At 43.9% G+C, this 18,390-nt stretch overlaps 1 protein-coding gene across 1 annotated transcript in view; it reads left to right on the top strand.

Moving 5' to 3' along the window:
- The first annotated feature begins 16,064 nt into the window (after nucleotides 1-16,064).
- LOC145401074 (dehydrogenase/reductase SDR family member 6-like) overlaps nucleotides 16,065-18,390 on the top strand; it is a 6,457-nt gene continuing 4,131 nt past the window's right edge. Inside the window, exons 1-3 of the mRNA XM_080273446.1 lie at nucleotides 16,065-16,137; nucleotides 17,391-17,495; nucleotides 18,024-18,120. Coding sequence (XP_080129572.1) covers nucleotides 16,065-16,137; nucleotides 17,391-17,495; nucleotides 18,024-18,120 — 275 coding nt within the window. The remainder of the gene's footprint in view (nucleotides 16,138-17,390; nucleotides 17,496-18,023; nucleotides 18,121-18,390) is intronic.

Below are 18,390 nucleotides of genomic sequence, written 5' to 3'. Positions count from 1 at the left end.
ACCTGTTCCCACTATCATTAATGGGGTAGGTAGAATAAGAAATAAAAAGTACATAAATTTAAGAAGCTCTTAGCACCCAATATTACAATGCAAAGAAAGAAGAAAAACTAGAAGCCTTCAGTTCAAATTCTCAGTTAATATCCATAAAAAATAATAAAACAATGTCAGTCAGAAGCTGAAACTATCTCGCCTTGTGGTCACCAGGAGAGAGGTTAAGATGGGCCTAAGTCTGAGTGGCATGGTGTGAGCAATATACCCCAACCACCCTTCGTATATAAGCCCTTTAGAGCCACCTGGAGCACCTTAACCCACTAGACCACAAGGCATCCAAGAATAATCAAAGAAAATACATCACCTCGCCGACTAGATGAAAATGATAGCTTGGATCTTTAACCTTGATTCTTACGTCTTGTGTTGTAAGAATTCGCCTCAGCATCTTATATTTTGAGGTCAGGCCGGTTGTAAATTTCTCCGCCGCCTCACTTCCGGTTCAGATTATGCTTTCACTTCCGTCTGCCTTGTCTCTCTGTCTCTTTCTCTCTGTCTCTCTTGTCTGTCTGTCTGTCTGTCCATCTTTTTTTTCTGCCTCTGTCTTTCTCGCTTTCTGTCTGTGGTCTTGAAGTGTCTGCCTGTTTGTCTTTCATGTCTGTCTTTTCCTTTATCAGTGACCTTCTTAGTTGTCTCTGTCTTTCATTCCTTCTGTCTTGTCTGTCACTGTCTCTTTTTTCTGTCTCTTGTCTGTCTCTGCTATATTTCTGTTTTTCGTGTCTGTAAGCTCAGTTTTTCTGTCTGGCTGCCTATGTCTTTGTCTCTTTCGGTCGGCCTTGTCTGTCTGTATCTATTGCTTACCCTTTGTCTATCAGTGTTGCTTACCCTTTGTCTATAGTGTCTGTCTGTTAGTCTTTGGCCTTTCCTTTATCTGTTGTGCTGTCGTGTCTGTATGTCTTTCTGTCGGACTATCAATCTATCTGTGTGGTCTTTACTTCTGTCCTCCTGTTTGTCCAGAGTATTGTAGAAAAACCACTGAAGCTAATATACTGCAAATCAATGAGGATGTTTCGATTAAACCAAATGTGACATGATGAAATTTTGGTGAAGATACGTCAGAGTACAAAGACACGATCGTACCTTGAGCAAATTAATGACAGTACCGGTACGTGTTTAAGGAGTGCGTGTGAAATATGGAGGGTGGATTTCGTAGTTTTTTTTTTTTTTCTTTTTAATACAGTTGAAACCTCTGTATTAATTTTGCTAAAAGGGGATAGGTACAGTATGTGATCTACTTAACTCTCTCTCTCTCTCTCTCTCTCTCTCTCTCTCTCTCTCTCTCTCTCTCTCTCTCTCATAATTCTTCCTTTCTCTTTCCCTTCCTTTTCCTCCTCCTTTCTCTGCTTCCCCTCATCTTTCTCTCTCACCTCGTACTGTCTCCCTCCCCCTCCTCTCTTTCTCCTTCTTTCCTTCTCGTCCTCCTCCTCCCTCCCCTTCTCACCCGTTCTCCCAGCGGCGTCGTATATTTGTCATAGAGTGAACATTGGCCGCCACGCAGTCTCCCCGAGGTAACATTTTCCCTGCTCCCGCCTTTTCTTATCACTCCCCTTCCTCCTAACCCCTCCTCAACCCCTCCCCAAACCCCTCCAACCCCTCCCCGGGCCTCTCCATCCCATCCAACCCCTCCAGGACCGCCACCGCTGCCAGAATGTTGATGTTCGCGCAGCCTCCCTACTAGCAATCCGGATTTTCTCTCTGGGCGCGCGCGTGTGTGTCGTACCTCATCCCCGGGAATTATCGTACCTTGATTTGTTAGCCGTATTCTCACTGTTGGAAAGGAATTGTTATAAATATTGATACCTCTTATTCAATTTCGCTGCTTTGATTATATTTGGTATTATTTTTTTTTATTTTTAAATCTATCTGCTGGCCAATATGCGCTGGCTACTGATAATAACTGTTCCACATTTCTGCACTCTTTTTCACCTATTTTTGGATCCTGTTCACTTCATTTAAAGTAGCTGGATATAGAGCTGGGGACTGTGATGACGAGAATGATTAATAGTAACTTTCGATGGACAGCGCTATGGCATTTTTTTTTTTTTTTTATGCGTTTGAGTTGGGCATTATGGAAGCTGCTGAATTTTAATGTTTGGAGGACGAGAGGCAGCATCTGTGTGTGTGTGTGTGTGTGTGTGTGTGTGTGTGTGTGTGTGTGTGTGTGTGTGTGTGTGTGTGTGTTTCTGCTACATACCTGTAAAAGTTGTGCTACATATATAGCTTCCTTCTGTCTCCCGGTGTGATGTGTTACCTGCCCTGCCTCCCCCCCACCCCACACACACACACCTGCGCCCTGTGCCTGTGTGGTGTGAGTTAGTGTGTGTGTGGCTCACTGTGCTGTCTATAGTGTGACGTCGATGTTGATTGTGCTGCCTGGATGGACGCGTGTTATGTTACTGTGTTATGTTATGTCGGTGTGTGGGGCAGGAGGGTACTCTGTGTATGACTGCTTTGGGTGTGTGTGTTTATATGTGGGTGTAAATGTGTGTGTGTGTTTCTCATTACACACACACACACACACACACACACACACACACACACACACACACTCGCTGGTGCAGTGGTAACGTTCTCGCTTGCCAACTGGTAGACGGGAGTTCGCGCCTCGCTCAGGCTGCGAAAAGTTTCACTGACGAAGTGGGTGGTTACTGTCCTCCTTGAGCAAGGGGATGGGTGTGTGCTTGTGTGAAGGTCACAGCCTTGCCCTTAGATCGGACTATATGAGCTCTCAGCTCCCTTCCGGGAGGGTAAAAGCTGACGATCACGACCATCAAGTGATCCTGACCGACCCGGTGAATTACACACACACACACACACACACACACACACACACACACACACACACACACACACACACACACACACACACACACACACACACATTCTCCTTTCCTCCAGCTCTCCCGCACAGACCCTCCTTTCCTCTGCTCCAGCTCCACTCTCTCTCCCTCTCACCTCTCCAGTTTGTACACCCACCCTCAGCACCCCCTCTGCAAACCCCACTCTCCAGACCATACATCCTTCTTTTGTCTCTGCTTCTTAAAATCTTACACACACACACCCCTCCTTCTTGCCGTTTCCTTTTCCTTTCTCCCTCTCCCTCTTCCACTCCCTCTCCCTCTTCCACTCCCTCTCCCTCTTCCACTCCCTCTCCCTCTCCCTCTCCCTCTCCTTCTCCCTCTCATTCTCCCTCTCCCTCTCCCTTTCATTTTCCCTAGCCCCCCTCCCTTTCCTTTCCCTTCTCGCTATTCCTCTCATTCTACCTCTCCTTCTCCTTCCTGTTCTCCTTCTCTCTCTCCGTCTCCTTCTTCTCCAGATCTTACACCCCCTCCCCCTGCCTCCCCTTCTGCTCCCCCCCCTCTCAGCATTGGGCGGGGGCGGGGGCGGGGGGGAGGGGAGGGGGAACTTAGCGCGGTTCACACGGGCGGAAAATTGTTAATCCCAGTGAGTACGTCCCGCCAGCCACCAGCCCACACGAGACATGGCGAGACGGGGCGAGATAGGGCAAGATAGAGTAAGGAAAGGCGAGATAGGGCGAGATAGAGTAAGGAAAGGCGAGATAGGGCGAGACAGAGTAAGGAAAGGCGAGATAGAGTAAGGAAAGGCGAGATAGGGCGAGAAAATGCGAGAAAGAGCGAGGTAGGGTGATAAGCGGTGACACTGAGCGACCTATGATGAGAAAAGACGAGAAAGAACGAGTAAGGGTAAGAGATGCCGAGACAGGGCGAGACAGAGAGACAGATAACGAGATAAGGTGAGAAATGTCGAGAGAGGGCGAGATAGGGTGAGAGAAGGTGAGACAGGGCGAATTAGTGTGAGAGAAGACGAGACAGAGGGAGACTGGGTAAGACAAGTTGAGATACGGTGAGAGATGGCGAGACAGAGCGAGATAGGGTGAGAAAAGTCGAGAAAAAGCGAGACGGGGTGAGTGAAGGCGAGACAGGGCGAGACGGGGAGCGAGAAGACAAGAGAGGGCGAGAGTCAGCGAGACAGGGCGAGAGATGGCGAGACAAGGCAAGAGATAGCGAGACAGGGAGAGAAATGTCGATACAGGGCGAGATAGAACGATGCAGGACGAGAAAAGACGAGACACTGCGATAGATTGCGAGACGGAGCGAGATAAAACGAGAAGAGGATATATTAGATGTGAGTAGACAAGATGAGATGAGATTCCAAGAGAGACAAACGAGACGAGCACGAGACCAGACGAGAGAAAACGAGACTTGATTAGAGAAAGCGAGAAGAAAATGAAACAGAGTGAGATTAGATATGAAAGAGGCGAGGCGAGATTAGATGAGGGATAGCGAGACGAGACGAGATTAGACAACACGTGACAAACTTTGATGAGAGAAAACGAGACGAAATTGGATGAAAGAAACCGACGAAAATACACGAGAGAAAACGAAATACTACGAGACGAAATGGAAAAAAAGGGAGATGAGACGAGACTGAGCGAGACCAAAATAATTACTGGAAATAAGAGACGAAATAAAAGTCGAGAACAAGTGCTATACGAGAAAAAAAAAATCAGGCGAGACAAGACGAGATCAGACGAGATTAAATAAGACGAGATCAAGTGAGACGAGGCCAGTTCGCGGGAGACATTGCGAGACACTGCGAGATACTACGAGATCATGCGGGATAGTGCGAGATCATGCGAGATACTGCGAGATCAGGTGGGATAGCACGAGATCATGCGAGATAGTTTGAGATCATGGGAGATGGGAGGAGCCGGGCGATTGCATGAGCGTGATAGCCGAGGAAGTGATTGGTTTAGGATGGACATGGCGATAGGAGTGGGTATTGTAGAGTATTGTAACACACACACACACACACACACACACACACACACACACACACACACACACACACACACACACACACACACACACGCAAAACCCGAAATACATAGAGAGAGTTGAGTGTCATAGCCTCATAAAACCAAACCAAACGACCAGCCCGCCATCCAAACAACACTCCCTCATAACTCTCGCTTTCAAACACCTCACCTAATCGACAAAGTTAGCTCGCATTTCAAGACTGACCGCTACATTTCTTTTCTTTACGACTGCTGCATCGATATCAGTGTGGATCTGTGTCGATGTGTGTGTGAATGTGTGGGTATTGTGTGAAAGATGTGTGTATAGTTAGATATGTGAAAGTGTGGGTGTGTTTGTGCAATTCATTGGATTGTAGGTCACACACACACACACACACACACACACACACACACACACACACACACACACACACACACACACACACACACAAACGCAAAACTACCTACCTCTTTGCTCCACACTCAGCCCCTACATATCCCCCTTACCCCCACACACCCCCTTTGTCCCACACCTGTCATCCACACCTCCCCCTTACCCCCACACCTGCCTCCACACACACCTGAATCTTCGCCCCACACACCTGTCACCTCCCACAGACAACAATACATCTGATAACCCGAGCCCATTAAAAAAAAAAAAATAGATAAAAGCCACTCAGAGTACCCACGCTGCTCAGACCGTCATCTTACATAGCTCCCACCGTCTCCCACCTCCTTACGCTGTCTCCCACCTACTTCTACTGCCTCTCACCTACTTCTACTGCCTCTCACCTACTTCTACTGTCTCTCACCTACTTCTGCTGCCTCTCACCTACTTCTACTGCCTCTCACCTACTTCTACTGCCTCTCACCTACTTCTACTGCCTCTCACCTACTTCTACTGTCTCTCACCTACTTCTACTGCCTCTCACCTACTTCTACTGCCTCCCACCTCCATCTGCTGTCTCCCACCTACTTCTACTGTCTACATGAATTATAAAAGAAAGACACTGGGGACACCACTATGTGTAGTTCTTGTTTACTGTACCTACCTGTCTGCCTATTTGTCTCTCTACCTGCCTAACTAGCTATCTACCTTTGTTTGCTTATCTCTATTAATATATCTGTCTATCTATCTATGTCTTTCCATCTATCTACAACTTTCTGAGGGTGACTCAAAGCGCGTTAAGGAAGTGATGGAGGGTCCGGGGGTTGAGTCAGCATCCTGTCTTATTGAATCAACGCTCAGTAAATTCATCGCCCGCTGACTACTACTTCATGTTTCTCTCTCTCTCTCTCTCTCTCTCTCTCTATATATATATATATATATATATATATATATATATATATATATATATATATATATATATATATACAAATTAAAAACCTAAAAGTGCCACAAAACGTTGTGGGCGTTTTTACTAACTAATCACCTCGTGAAATATTCCCAAAATATAACCTAACCTAACGTTCAATACGTGTTGCAACACTTTTAGGTCTTTAAGCCCAACGGAATACGTATGCATACAGTATACAAACACATACACATACACCTGGTATATTACAGCATTATGCGTCCAACTGAGGACACAGGGTGGGAAGCTCGTTCTAGAGGTCCATCAGTCCACCCACGCACCAACATTTGATACAGCACACCCACACACATCACCACTCGGCCATCGATACCTGCTGTGTGTTTACTGTTGTGTGCTGAAATTGAGTCCAGTACTGGTGTAATGGTACTGCAGGCTGGGGGTGTTATTTTTGTATCGTATGGGTGGGCGTTGTGGATGAGGAGTGAGAACTGCTTTTGTCTTACTGGTCAGTCAGGTTCTAAGACACTGTAGGACTCACATCTTATCGTTAGCTCTGTAAGGGATAGGCAGTACTTTCACTTACTGTCTTAGAATTGGTTTAGTTACATTCAAATTTTCGTTCAGTTTCTGACACCAGCAGTTACTTGAATTTGCGACTATTTTAGGTGTTTACTTTTTTATTCCTTCGATCAACATATGTGCTTAAAACAATGTGTACTGTATAGCGGCTGTAACTCATAGTGACAGTAGGGTGATACCTAACTTTGCTGCGGTGTATTGTGATAAAGTAATGGTGGGTGTATGTTGTGGTGATAGAGTGGTGAGAGAGTACAGTGATGCCTAACACAGTACAAACATCTGTTTCATGTGTTGTGACAGAGAAAGTAATAACGGTTGTAGGTTTTGGTGATAGGTTGTTGATAAAGTGTGACAGAGATAACTAGCATTGTCGGTGCTGTGTAAAGGTAAAGTTTTTGTGGTAGAGTAGACAAACGATAGAATGGTAATAAACAAACCTAACTATTCTGGTGCTGTGTGGTGTATAGATTGGTGATATAGTAATGCTAGACGTAACTAACAATGCTGGTGCTGTGTGTTGTATAGATTGGTGATAGAGTAGGGTGGTGCAAGACATAACTAACATTTTGGATGCATTGTGGTGCGACAGAGAAGGTGCCTGTGGTGATGGTGGCTGTCGGTGTTGGTGCTCTGGTGGTGGTGACCCTACTGGCTGCCTCTGTACTACTCTGCACCAGGACTCACTCGCCCCCTAAAGGTACAGTTTGCGGTGGTAATTTACTTATACTTACCTGCTCTTTGGTGGGGTTTGTTGAAATAAAGTTGAATAAAAATGCACTACTCTGAAAAAATATATGATGTAATTCGCATAGATAGATTGATAGATTAATTGATTGACTGTCGAAGGGGGTAGTAGTAGTAGTAGTAATGGTGATGGTGGTGGTGGTAGTAGTAGTATATTACAATGTACACTTCAGTTTCAGACGACGCAGTGGTGTAGCAGAGAGCGAGGGGTGGAAGACAGTGTGGAGCTGACCAATAGTGGAAGAGTACCACCCTTCCTCCTTACTCCACTATACTCCACCTTACCCCACCCCTGCTCCACTTCCAGAATTTTGAGTCCACATTAACGTTTCAGTATCGAAAGGATCCTGATTCCACCTCATTCCACCCTGCTCACTCCACACTTCAAATTCTACTCCACATCCCTTCCCTTCACCTCCACCCTCCACCCTACTCCACTTCATTGATCCAGACTCCACATTACCTTTCCGGGATTCATCTGTGTGTGTGTGTGTGTGTGTGTGTGTGTGTGTGTGTGTGTGTGTGTGTGTGTGTGTGTGTGTGTGTGTGTGTGTGTGTGTGTGAACTTTCCATTCCACTTCAACAATCCAAACTCCACACTATCCTCCTCTCCACTACCTCCACCTCACTCTGTATACTCCACCTCACACTCCAGCATCACCCTCCTACTACTGTACCACATTCAACTTTGACACTCTCCTACTTCCACCCCATTCCACCCCCTCTTTCAACTCCACAACAAACTCCACATCCACCTTCACCTCCACCACTAACAACAATACCTCCTCTTCCTCCCCCTCCTCTTCCTCCTCCTCCTCCCCTCCTCTTTCTCCTCCTCCTCCTCCTCCTTATCCTCATCCTCATCCTCACCCTCATCCCCATCCTCATCCTTTTCTCCCTCATCCTCCACATTTACTCCACCTCCCTCCACTCCCGGAACTGTGGATGCACTTTCCCAGCTTCTAAACTTTGGTCATTCTTCTTTGTAAACATACCAGGACCGCAATATTCAGCTATTATTATTATTATTATTATTATTATTATTATTATTATTATTACTGAGGTATTTTGAATTGAATGAAAGGAATATCGTAGACTAAGATGAGGATGATGAATTTACCGAATTTTGTTTATCTTCGTACTGATTTTCTTCTCAGCAAGATTTTTGGATCTCAAAGGAATATGACATTTTACATAATTTATGTAAACGATTGTGCAAAGAAGTAACGAGTATAGGAATAGTGCTACCGTAAACTGCATCCTAGTCTGACCATGAAAGTATCTGCGTCCAAACTGTACGATAAAAAGAGTTTTGATATTTGTGAATGCATCATATCGTATTTTGTAGTCAAACTCGCCCAAGCCTACAACTCTTTTTTTTTCCCTGCTTCCAACCCCCCTTGCTCGTAGCAGAAGCTGTTCCTGGTTTAGCTACGTAGTTTCAAGCCGTGTTCCCTGTCTCTCCCTCTGCTGTTGGACCAGATCTTGCGACTCAGAGACAGCTGTGGATATGTCTGCCTGAAGGAGTCGGAGAACAGTTGAAGAAAACTGAAAAACTGCTTCCAGAGTTCTGACGAGATTTGCAAGTTCGGTCCGGTCCGCTTTTGATTACTGTCTTGAAATGGCGAAACGAAGGTTAGATTTATAGAATTTGTAACTAGGTCGCCGACACAGTAAGGTTATCTGTTATTTTCGGTCGATATTTACGGGCTTCTCTCTTTCGGTGATGTCCTCTGTGTTACAAGCTTGATTCTGAGGTGTGTGGATTGATTTGATGTTGCAGAAGGTGGGAAACCTGCCTTTTATATTAAATTAACATCAACTAATTAAAGCAGAATTAATTATTGCGTGTTTAGATGACACTACTTCGCCATTCGCAACAACAAATGGCGTCCATCCCGCACAACAACACCTCGTCCTCCTCAGAAAAGTATCTTATGCAGCAATAGATGCAGTTAGTTTAACATTAAAAATTATATGTTTCGACAGCTATCTGTTTCAAATGTAGCCTGCCGACACAGAACGAAAAGAAGCTGATGAAAAGGAGAAACCCACCAAAAAAGACGAGTCCGCAAAGTAAACATTGACCTACTGTAATTTTCCTTCTCTGCTTCTCTAATGGCGAGGTGACGTGATTGCTTGACGTTGTTTTAGTCCGTGTAAATACTGTACAGTTACCCCTGAGTTCGCGCCTTTTGATGGTCACGTTTTCTGTGTATAGGAAGTATTTTTCAACGTTAGATTTTATAATGCCAGTAGATTAAGCTGTTGTGGCGGAATACTCAACTAAATATCCTAGGCCAACACTGTAAGTAATAGGACTGTAATTCAGGTGGCATAGGAGGCTCCGTAATGCCTCTCCCTTAGTAATCTATTTTCCATATCATAACGTTGTTTTATTATCGACATAGTTTGCATCAGTAGCAAGCAAGAGGGCGTTAAGGTGTGATACGCAGAATAAGTCACTAGGGAGCAGGTGTTAGGAAACCTCCGAATCCACGTAGAATACATGCCATATTATTATCATTTAGTGAAGATGTAATATACAGGGTGGTCCGTATATTGCACTCCCAGTCTTGTGTGTTGCGGGAACGGCTCAGTTGATTTTGTGAACAGAGACATTTCAGATACTTCGTGAATTTAGGCTATTGATCAACCAAGCAATCAGTGAACGTAACACACACACACACACACACACACACACACACACACACACACGCACGCGCGCGCGCAAAATAAAGCATGAAAATGGTTATGGGAAACAGAAAACGGTGCAGAATAAACACTGGTAACGCTGATTGAGCCGCTCCCGCAACACACGAAAATTAAGATGCCTAACATATGAGCCACTCCGTATACTAAATGCATTATTGTTGTTATTAGAGGCTTTTAAAAGAACTAATTGTACATATAGGCCGTGCTGTACATAGGCTATACCACTGAGGGTTACAAAGAGAGCAATATATGACTGTCCTATATATTGTTGTGCCACAGAACCAGAGTTGCGCATCATCTAACTTTTTTTTATGCTTGTAAAAATCCCGAAAGTGGTTTTACGTACTAGTATTTTGTTATTATTGTAAGTGCTCGTTTTCATTCCAGTCTGCGTGAAGTTATGGTAGCCATCAAAGCATATAAAAAAGGATTTGGAAATTGGACTATATATATATATATATATATATATATATATATATATATATATATATATATATATATATCTTTCTGTGCATCATCATCATTGTCATCATCATCCAGTTTATAATGTTTGGTTGGGGTGGAGAGCTCCGAAGAGTTTGATTTGGTTCGGGACATGAATCAGAGGAGCAAGGCCCCTCAGGTATAGTGTTCTTCTCCACACTCTCCCTTCTTTTTCATAGGTGGTGCGAGGCTGCTTGCAACACAAGTGCTGGGCGGTGGGTTTGCAGTGTTACCAGCCCACACGCACAGTCATTTTAGTCGCCTCCTGAATCCCTATCGTTTTCCTAGTTAATGCGAATTTTATTATGAACTGTGGTAGGTTATGTGACACTGAAATGAGCCATACTTCAACATTAATTTTAAATCAGCGAGAGACTAACTAGAAGGGTGTGTATGTGAATGAGGTAAAGAGGGATAGGGTGAGGAGGAGACTGAATATGAAACGGAGGGATGGATTGAAGAGAGATATGAGAGAGGAGAGTGAGATAGGGGGAGAGCAGCCAAATGGTAGAGGACAGGACAACATGAAGGCACTTTGTAGCCACCCCTTAAGGGATTAAGGAGTCTTGCTAACTAATTAGAGAGAGAGAGAGAGAGAGAGAGAGAGAGAGAATAACCTAGGAATATTGAAGTAATCTGAGAAAATGTATGAGTGAATTGTCAGGCCTGTGAAAGTTTGTGAGAGGGCTGAAGCAGGAGACGCCATAACCTGATATAATTCTGATTTAATTAAGTCACCGGTTTGGCGATGGCGGATGGAAATTATGATGAAAATTCCGAACTGGCCACTTCCCGCACGCCTGAACGCCTTTTCTTTCTTTATTTCTTTTTTTTTCCTCAATCCCGCTGGGAGTCTGCTCAGGCTTCCAGTTTTCGGTACTTTTTGGAGTGGGAGCTGTCCTCAGCTCGAATTTCCAAGGTATTTATTTTCCTTGCTGGAATTGCCTCAGCCCCCCATAGTTTGGCAGATATATATATATATATATATATATATATATATATATATATATATATATATATATATATATCCATCATCCAATCCTATGTTGCCCCATGAGGAGCATAGAAGCCCGGGGCTAGGCAGTTGGTCCTGACATTTAAGATGAGAGTGACCAGCCTCACTCATCCCTGAGTGGCATTACATGAGCAATAAACCCCAATCACCCCTTGGATATAAACCTTCACCGGTTCAATCCGACTGGAGCACAATAATTACCCACTAAACCACCAGGCGCCAAAATTTGGTTATATGGTTACCACCCAGCGTAGTAAATGGTTTCCTGGTGTACAGGAAACCATTTGGCTTGTCACTCAGTGCAGAGTCACCCTTCTGCCTGTGGGTGACTCTACACTGAGTGACAAGCCAAATGGTTTCCTGTTCACCAGGAAACCATTTACTACTCTGGGTGGTAACCATATAACCAAATTTTGGCGCCTGGTGGTTTAGTGGGTAATTATTGTGCTCCAGTAGGATTGAACCGGTGAAGGTTTATATCCAAGGGGTGATTGGGGTTTATTGCTCATGTAATGCCACTCAGGGATGAGTGAGGCTGGTCACTCATCTTAAATGTCAGGACCAATTGCCTAGCCCCGGGCTTCTACGCTCCTCATGGGGCAACGTATGATTGGATGATATATATATATATATATATATATATATATATATATATATATATATATATATATATATATATATATATATATATATATATATGCCAAACTATGAGGGGCTGAGGCAATTTGTATATATATATATATATATATATATATATATATATATATATATATATATATATATATATATATATATATATATATATATATATATATATATATATATATATATATATATATATATATATATATATATATATATATATATATATATACACACACACACTCTCACGCTCTTTCTCTAACTGAAAAATTCCAGCCTTGGGACCCTACACCTCACAAGGGGTAATATTAGTAGACTGTTACTGTTCAGTGTTACCGTTATCGTAGTAGTTGATAAGGTAAATAATAACGATGATAGTGATAAAACCTTCACAGGTGCGTAACTCTGGAATGAGGTGAGAATACATGTATTGTACACGTGGAGGGGCTGCCCGGCTGGTACATATTGGTCTAACTGCTTTAACTCTGATCTAAATTTGTTTTATCTTTGGTCTATCTGCTTAATATATTACTTAAGACCTCAGTATGTACACTGTTGCATTGATTTGTGTGCATTTAGATCACTGACAGGCTATTGGTCTGAGGTGTTGGGAGTGTCACTCCCTGATTCGAATATTTCAGTGCTGTGGAAAGGATATAGAGCCATATTATTGTGTTATTCTGCCACTGTCTTAGGAGGAATAACATCCAAAAGGATGACAAACTTAGGCAAGTCAAGCCTGACAGACTATAATCAGATGAAATGTAATATATTGGGTTGAAATTAGGCCACATTAGTTCTTTAGCCCAGAAGGAGAGAGAGAGAGAGAGAGAGAGAGAGAATTATGCTCGATTAACAAGGTATGGGCAGTTTGGTAAGTCAGTTCAACCGGTGATTAATTTAAGTGTTCGTCATTTAAACAACGTTTCAGAAATTGCAGTGTAATTTCTAAAAGCATTTTGGTATAAGCAGAGGAGTAATGTGTCTAGCCTGTGCAGCCTCTCGTGTCCAGAATCTGTTTACATAACCTTATAGGAGCCGTGTTAGTAAAAGTTATGTTTACACGCCGTCGTTTCATTGGCCTACACGACTGAAGGGGGGAAGAAGGGGTGTTTCTCTTTACAGCTTAGGAAGTCAATTTTTCTCTTCCATTTCGGCCATTTTGCTTCCACTCCCGCCATTTCTCTTCCACTCCTGCCCTTCCACCTCTGCCATTTCTCTGCCATTCCTGCCATTTCTCTGCCATTCCTGCCATTTCTCTTCCACTCTTGCCCTTTCTCTTCCACTCTTGCCCTTTCTCTTCCACTCCCGCCATTTCTCTTCCACTCCTGCCCTATTTCGTTGGCAATGATGTACACTCGGCATCAGAGGTCCTGTTTCCTCTCACGCCTTTCCCTCTACGAACTTTGAAATATCAGTGTGGTGGACCTGCAGCATCCCACACTGATGACACTGGGACCAAATAAAGTCATCAGTGTCGGTTGCTGAGGAGATACAACACTGATATCTGGATGTCCATGGAGGAAGAGAGAGAGAGAGAGAGACGGCAGAAAATTTGATACCTAATGTGCAGTCAACAAAGGTATCACAACTTACAGATTATCTTCTTTATATATGGTATGTGTGGCAGAGTAGTTTTAGTTTTTTTTACAACAGTGCCTTGTCTAGCAAATAAAACAGATGCTGGTGTAAGCCGTGAGACGGAGAGAGAGGCTTCAGCAGACCAGGGGGCAGACCGAAGATGGGGTGAGAAAAAGAGGCAGACCCAACCAGGCGAAGGTATGGTATATGAGTACTGTCCGGAGTGGAATGATAAATAGGAACTGTTGACAGGTCGGGGTGGGAAATGCTGCAGAAAGCTTATTATATCTAGAATGAAAAGGGATATTGATGATGATGATGATGAGGAGGAGGATAATGATGGTGATGATGATGGTAACAAATAGGGATGATGATGATGATGATTAAGAGGAGGAGGATAATGATGGTGATGATGATGATGGTAACATATAGGGATAATGATGATGATGATATGATGACAAATAGGGATGATGATGGTGATGGTGGCGATGATGATGATGATGATGAACCTAACAGCGCATTGTATACCAGAGCTGCGTTCCTTGGCATCAACACCACTTTCACTGTAATAATTTTACGTTGATAGGTAAGCGAATAGATCAGCTGCTATATATATAGATATAGGTGCATACATGCATAAACAGATTGAGAGAGAGAGAGAGAGAGAGAGAGAAGGGGGAGGAAGTGTAGTGAGGGTTGACGAGGTGGTGAAGTACAGTGGGTTAGTAAGCACTTATTTCCCCCACTGATAAATGGAAGGTCATACACTCTCAGCATAGTAACACACACACACACACACACACACACACACACACACACACACACACACACACACACACACACACACACACACACACACACACACACACACACACACACACACACACACACACACACACACACACACACACACACACACACACACACACACACACACACACACACACACACACACACACACACACACACACACACACACACACACACACACACACACACACACACACACACACACACACACACACACACACACACACACACACACACACACACACACACACACACACACACACACACACACACACACACACACACACACACACACACACACACACACACACACACACACACACACACACACACACACACACACACACACACACACACACACACACACACACACACACACACACACACACACACACACACACACACACACACACACACACACACACACACACACACACACACACACACACACACACACACACACACACACACACACACACACACACACACACACACACACACACACACACACACACACACACACACACACACACACACACACACACACACACACACACACACACACACACACACACACACACACACACACACACACACACACACACACACACACACACACACACACACACACACACACACACACACACACACACACACACACACACGCACGCACGCACGCACGCACGCACGCGCGCGCGCGCGCGCGCAGTTCCTCTCACTATATGTTTTACGGACATGAAATGAATTGCTTAATATTTCAAAAATTTCTCCATTCATCGCAGTCAAGATCTGTATCGTTTGAAAACTCTCTCTCTCTCTCTCTCTCTCTCTCTCTCTCTCTCTCTCTCTCACTGTGTGTGTGTGTGTGTGTGTGTGTGTGTGTTGCTATGCCGTGAGTGAGTATGTGACCTTCAACTCCCATTAGTGTGTGCGTGTGTGTGTGTGTGTGTGTGTGTGTGTGTGTGTGTGTGTGTGTGTGTGTGTGTGACCTTCATGTCTCATCAGTGTGGGAAGGGCTTAAGTGTTTAGAATCTCTAGTGCTCCATCCATCTCGACCTGCCTCACTACACTGCCGTCTGCCTTCCTCTGCGTTTCCTGCCTCACCCACTAACTTCTCTGCCTTACATCTCTGCTTCCGTCCCCTCCTTCACCACTTATCCTTCTATTTTTTTTTTTTTTTCAGTTATTCCTGTCTCTCCCTTTCTCACCAGTCTTCGTTTCGTTGTCTCTCATTTTTTTTGTTTTCTTATAACTTCTCTTAACCCTTCTGCATCTCAGTCTTACCTGTTTACTTTTTCTTTGCGTCTGCGCCATGGCCTCCCCTTCTGCTACCCCCACCGGTCGACTGGCAGGGAAGCAGTGTTTGATAACTGCTGCTGCACAAGGTAAATAGCAGTTGTAATAGCAGTAGTTGTAATAGTCGTAGTAATACTAGTAGTGTCAGTAGTAGTAGTGGGGGTTGTAGTAGTGGTAGTAGTATAATTTCGTCTTTTATTATTCCGATGCTCCAGTTCTTTCAAAGGAATTCAGTACCGCTCGAGACTTTCACCTTTACAGTTATAAGAAATGTGCTTTACATACAACACAACCTTCATGTGTAGAAGCAGGAAAAAAATATTCTATCGCCCGTGTAATTAGAAACAGTTAGAGCAAATGTGCCATGATGCCAAGTAGCCCATGGTGTTGTGTGCCAGGTTAACGATTAGGTGGGGAGTATGCTTTAAAATCTGAAGAACCCTTGCCCTAAAATGAGATTATAATAAGCCTATGTTTAACGATTACCATAGCCTAGAATCACAAGTAGTTTTACGACAACAAAGCAGAAAGTTGGGAGCACCTTTCCGGCACAGTCAAATTTTTTCGTAAAACATCCAAACTGATACTAATATAAAGGCAAAAAAATATCGAAACTTGGTGGATTTGGCCCGTTTGTCACAGATCACCTCACTGCATAAGCGTTCAAGCTGCGTTTTATTGGTACTGACGAGTAAGCTGATCCATAAGTCCGAGGAGCACCACTTTCTGTCCCTAGAGTTGGAACCCGCTCTCACCCATTGCTGCACACACGGGTATAGATGTAGAAGCTTTCTGAAGTGTAGGGTGAGAAGTGTATGTAAAAAAAATCTAAGTTGCATTGGCTGTATTTGTGACTGGAGGAGTTTATATGCTTCATTTACAGTTCATTCACTTTTACTTGTCGGAGATTTTCGTCCTCTTACAGACAATTTCCTGTAGCTCAGTGGCAGGATAAAGCAGTACTACGATTCTACATCCTTTTCACGGACTTTGTTCATGACTAGCGCCAAATCCTAGTGTTATTCCCTTGTTACAGCTCAGAATTCAAGGTGGAGAGATGGCAAGTTTTCTCCTTGTGAGCGATTAGAGTATAGGAAACTGGAACAAGGTACTGTAGAGACAGAGAAACAAGCATCTTCCCAAAGTTTGACGAATACATAGCGGAAAAATCGAACCATTTGAAACACGCATTAGTAGAAAGACTGTTCTCAGTGTGTTTCGCCAGTTATAAATTTTCTTCAGATAGAAATGGGAAGATAAATGTTTCTTTGGCTGCGCGTGCGTTTAAAACAAATAGGAGGACATACTACTGACTCTTTTTAATGGTCCTCGCCCCTTGCAGGCATCGGACGTGCTACTCTTGAGGCGTTCCTGAGGGAGGGTGCAGCGCTGGTGGTGGCTGTGGATATCAATGGAGAGAAGCTGAAGGAACTGGAGTCAAACCCACGTATGTTACAGAGGACAGGCTAAGTTATATGTTTGTGTATTTTGGTCCGTGTATAAACTGTGGCAAGTAAGGAGTGTCTTGAGAGAGAGAGAGAGAGAGAGAGAGAGAGAGAGAGAGAGAGAGAGAGAGAGAGAGAGAGAGAGAGAGAGAGAGAGAGAGAGAGAGAGAGAGAGAGAGAGAGAGAGAGAGAGAGAGAGAGAGAGAGAGAGAGAGAGAGAGAGAGAGAGAAAGAGAGAGAAAGAGAGGAGGGGAGGAGGAGGAGGGAACATTACCTCCCTCGAGTAAAAAAGTGAGAGCAAAAGAGAGAGAAAAAAAAGATCATATTAATACCCCTGCTCTATCTTTCTATCATTCTGCTTACCTGTTAGTCTGTCTTTCTATCTATCCATCTATATACCTGTTTACCCATCCATCCATCCATCTTCCTATCTGCCTATTTATTTACCCATCTACTTATCTGTCTGTCTTTCTACCTCTTCTATTTATCTATACATCTGTCTACAATCAACGCGTCCACCCCTCCGGCAGGTGTAGCTACCCGTGTGGTGGACGTGCGTGACTTTGGCGGCATCAAGGCGCTGGCTAAGGAATTCCCGGGGATCACTGTGCTCTTCAACTGTGCCGGGTGAGGGTGAGGCAGGCGCTGAAAGAGGAGGCTGGGGTTGGGGTATCATATGGACTACTACTATTACTACTACTACTACTACTACTACTCCTACTCCTACTACTACTACTACTACTACTACTACTACTTCTACTCCAACTCCTACTCCTACTCCTACAACTACTACTACTACTACTATTATTATTATTATTATTATTATTATTATTTTCACTATTACTGCTACTACTATTATTAATACAAGTACTGATATTTACCTGTGCCGGGTGAGGG

This window comes from Coenobita brevimanus, chromosome 54 (genome assembly GCF_032717465.1).
Source record: "Coenobita brevimanus isolate Jiangsu-jjx chromosome 54, ASM3271746v2, whole genome shotgun sequence".
NCBI classification, from domain to species: Eukaryota; Metazoa; Arthropoda; class Malacostraca; order Decapoda; family Coenobitidae; genus Coenobita; species Coenobita brevimanus.
The sequence above is the reverse complement of the archived record's forward strand: the minus strand, read 5'-3'. Positions and strand labels throughout refer to the sequence as shown.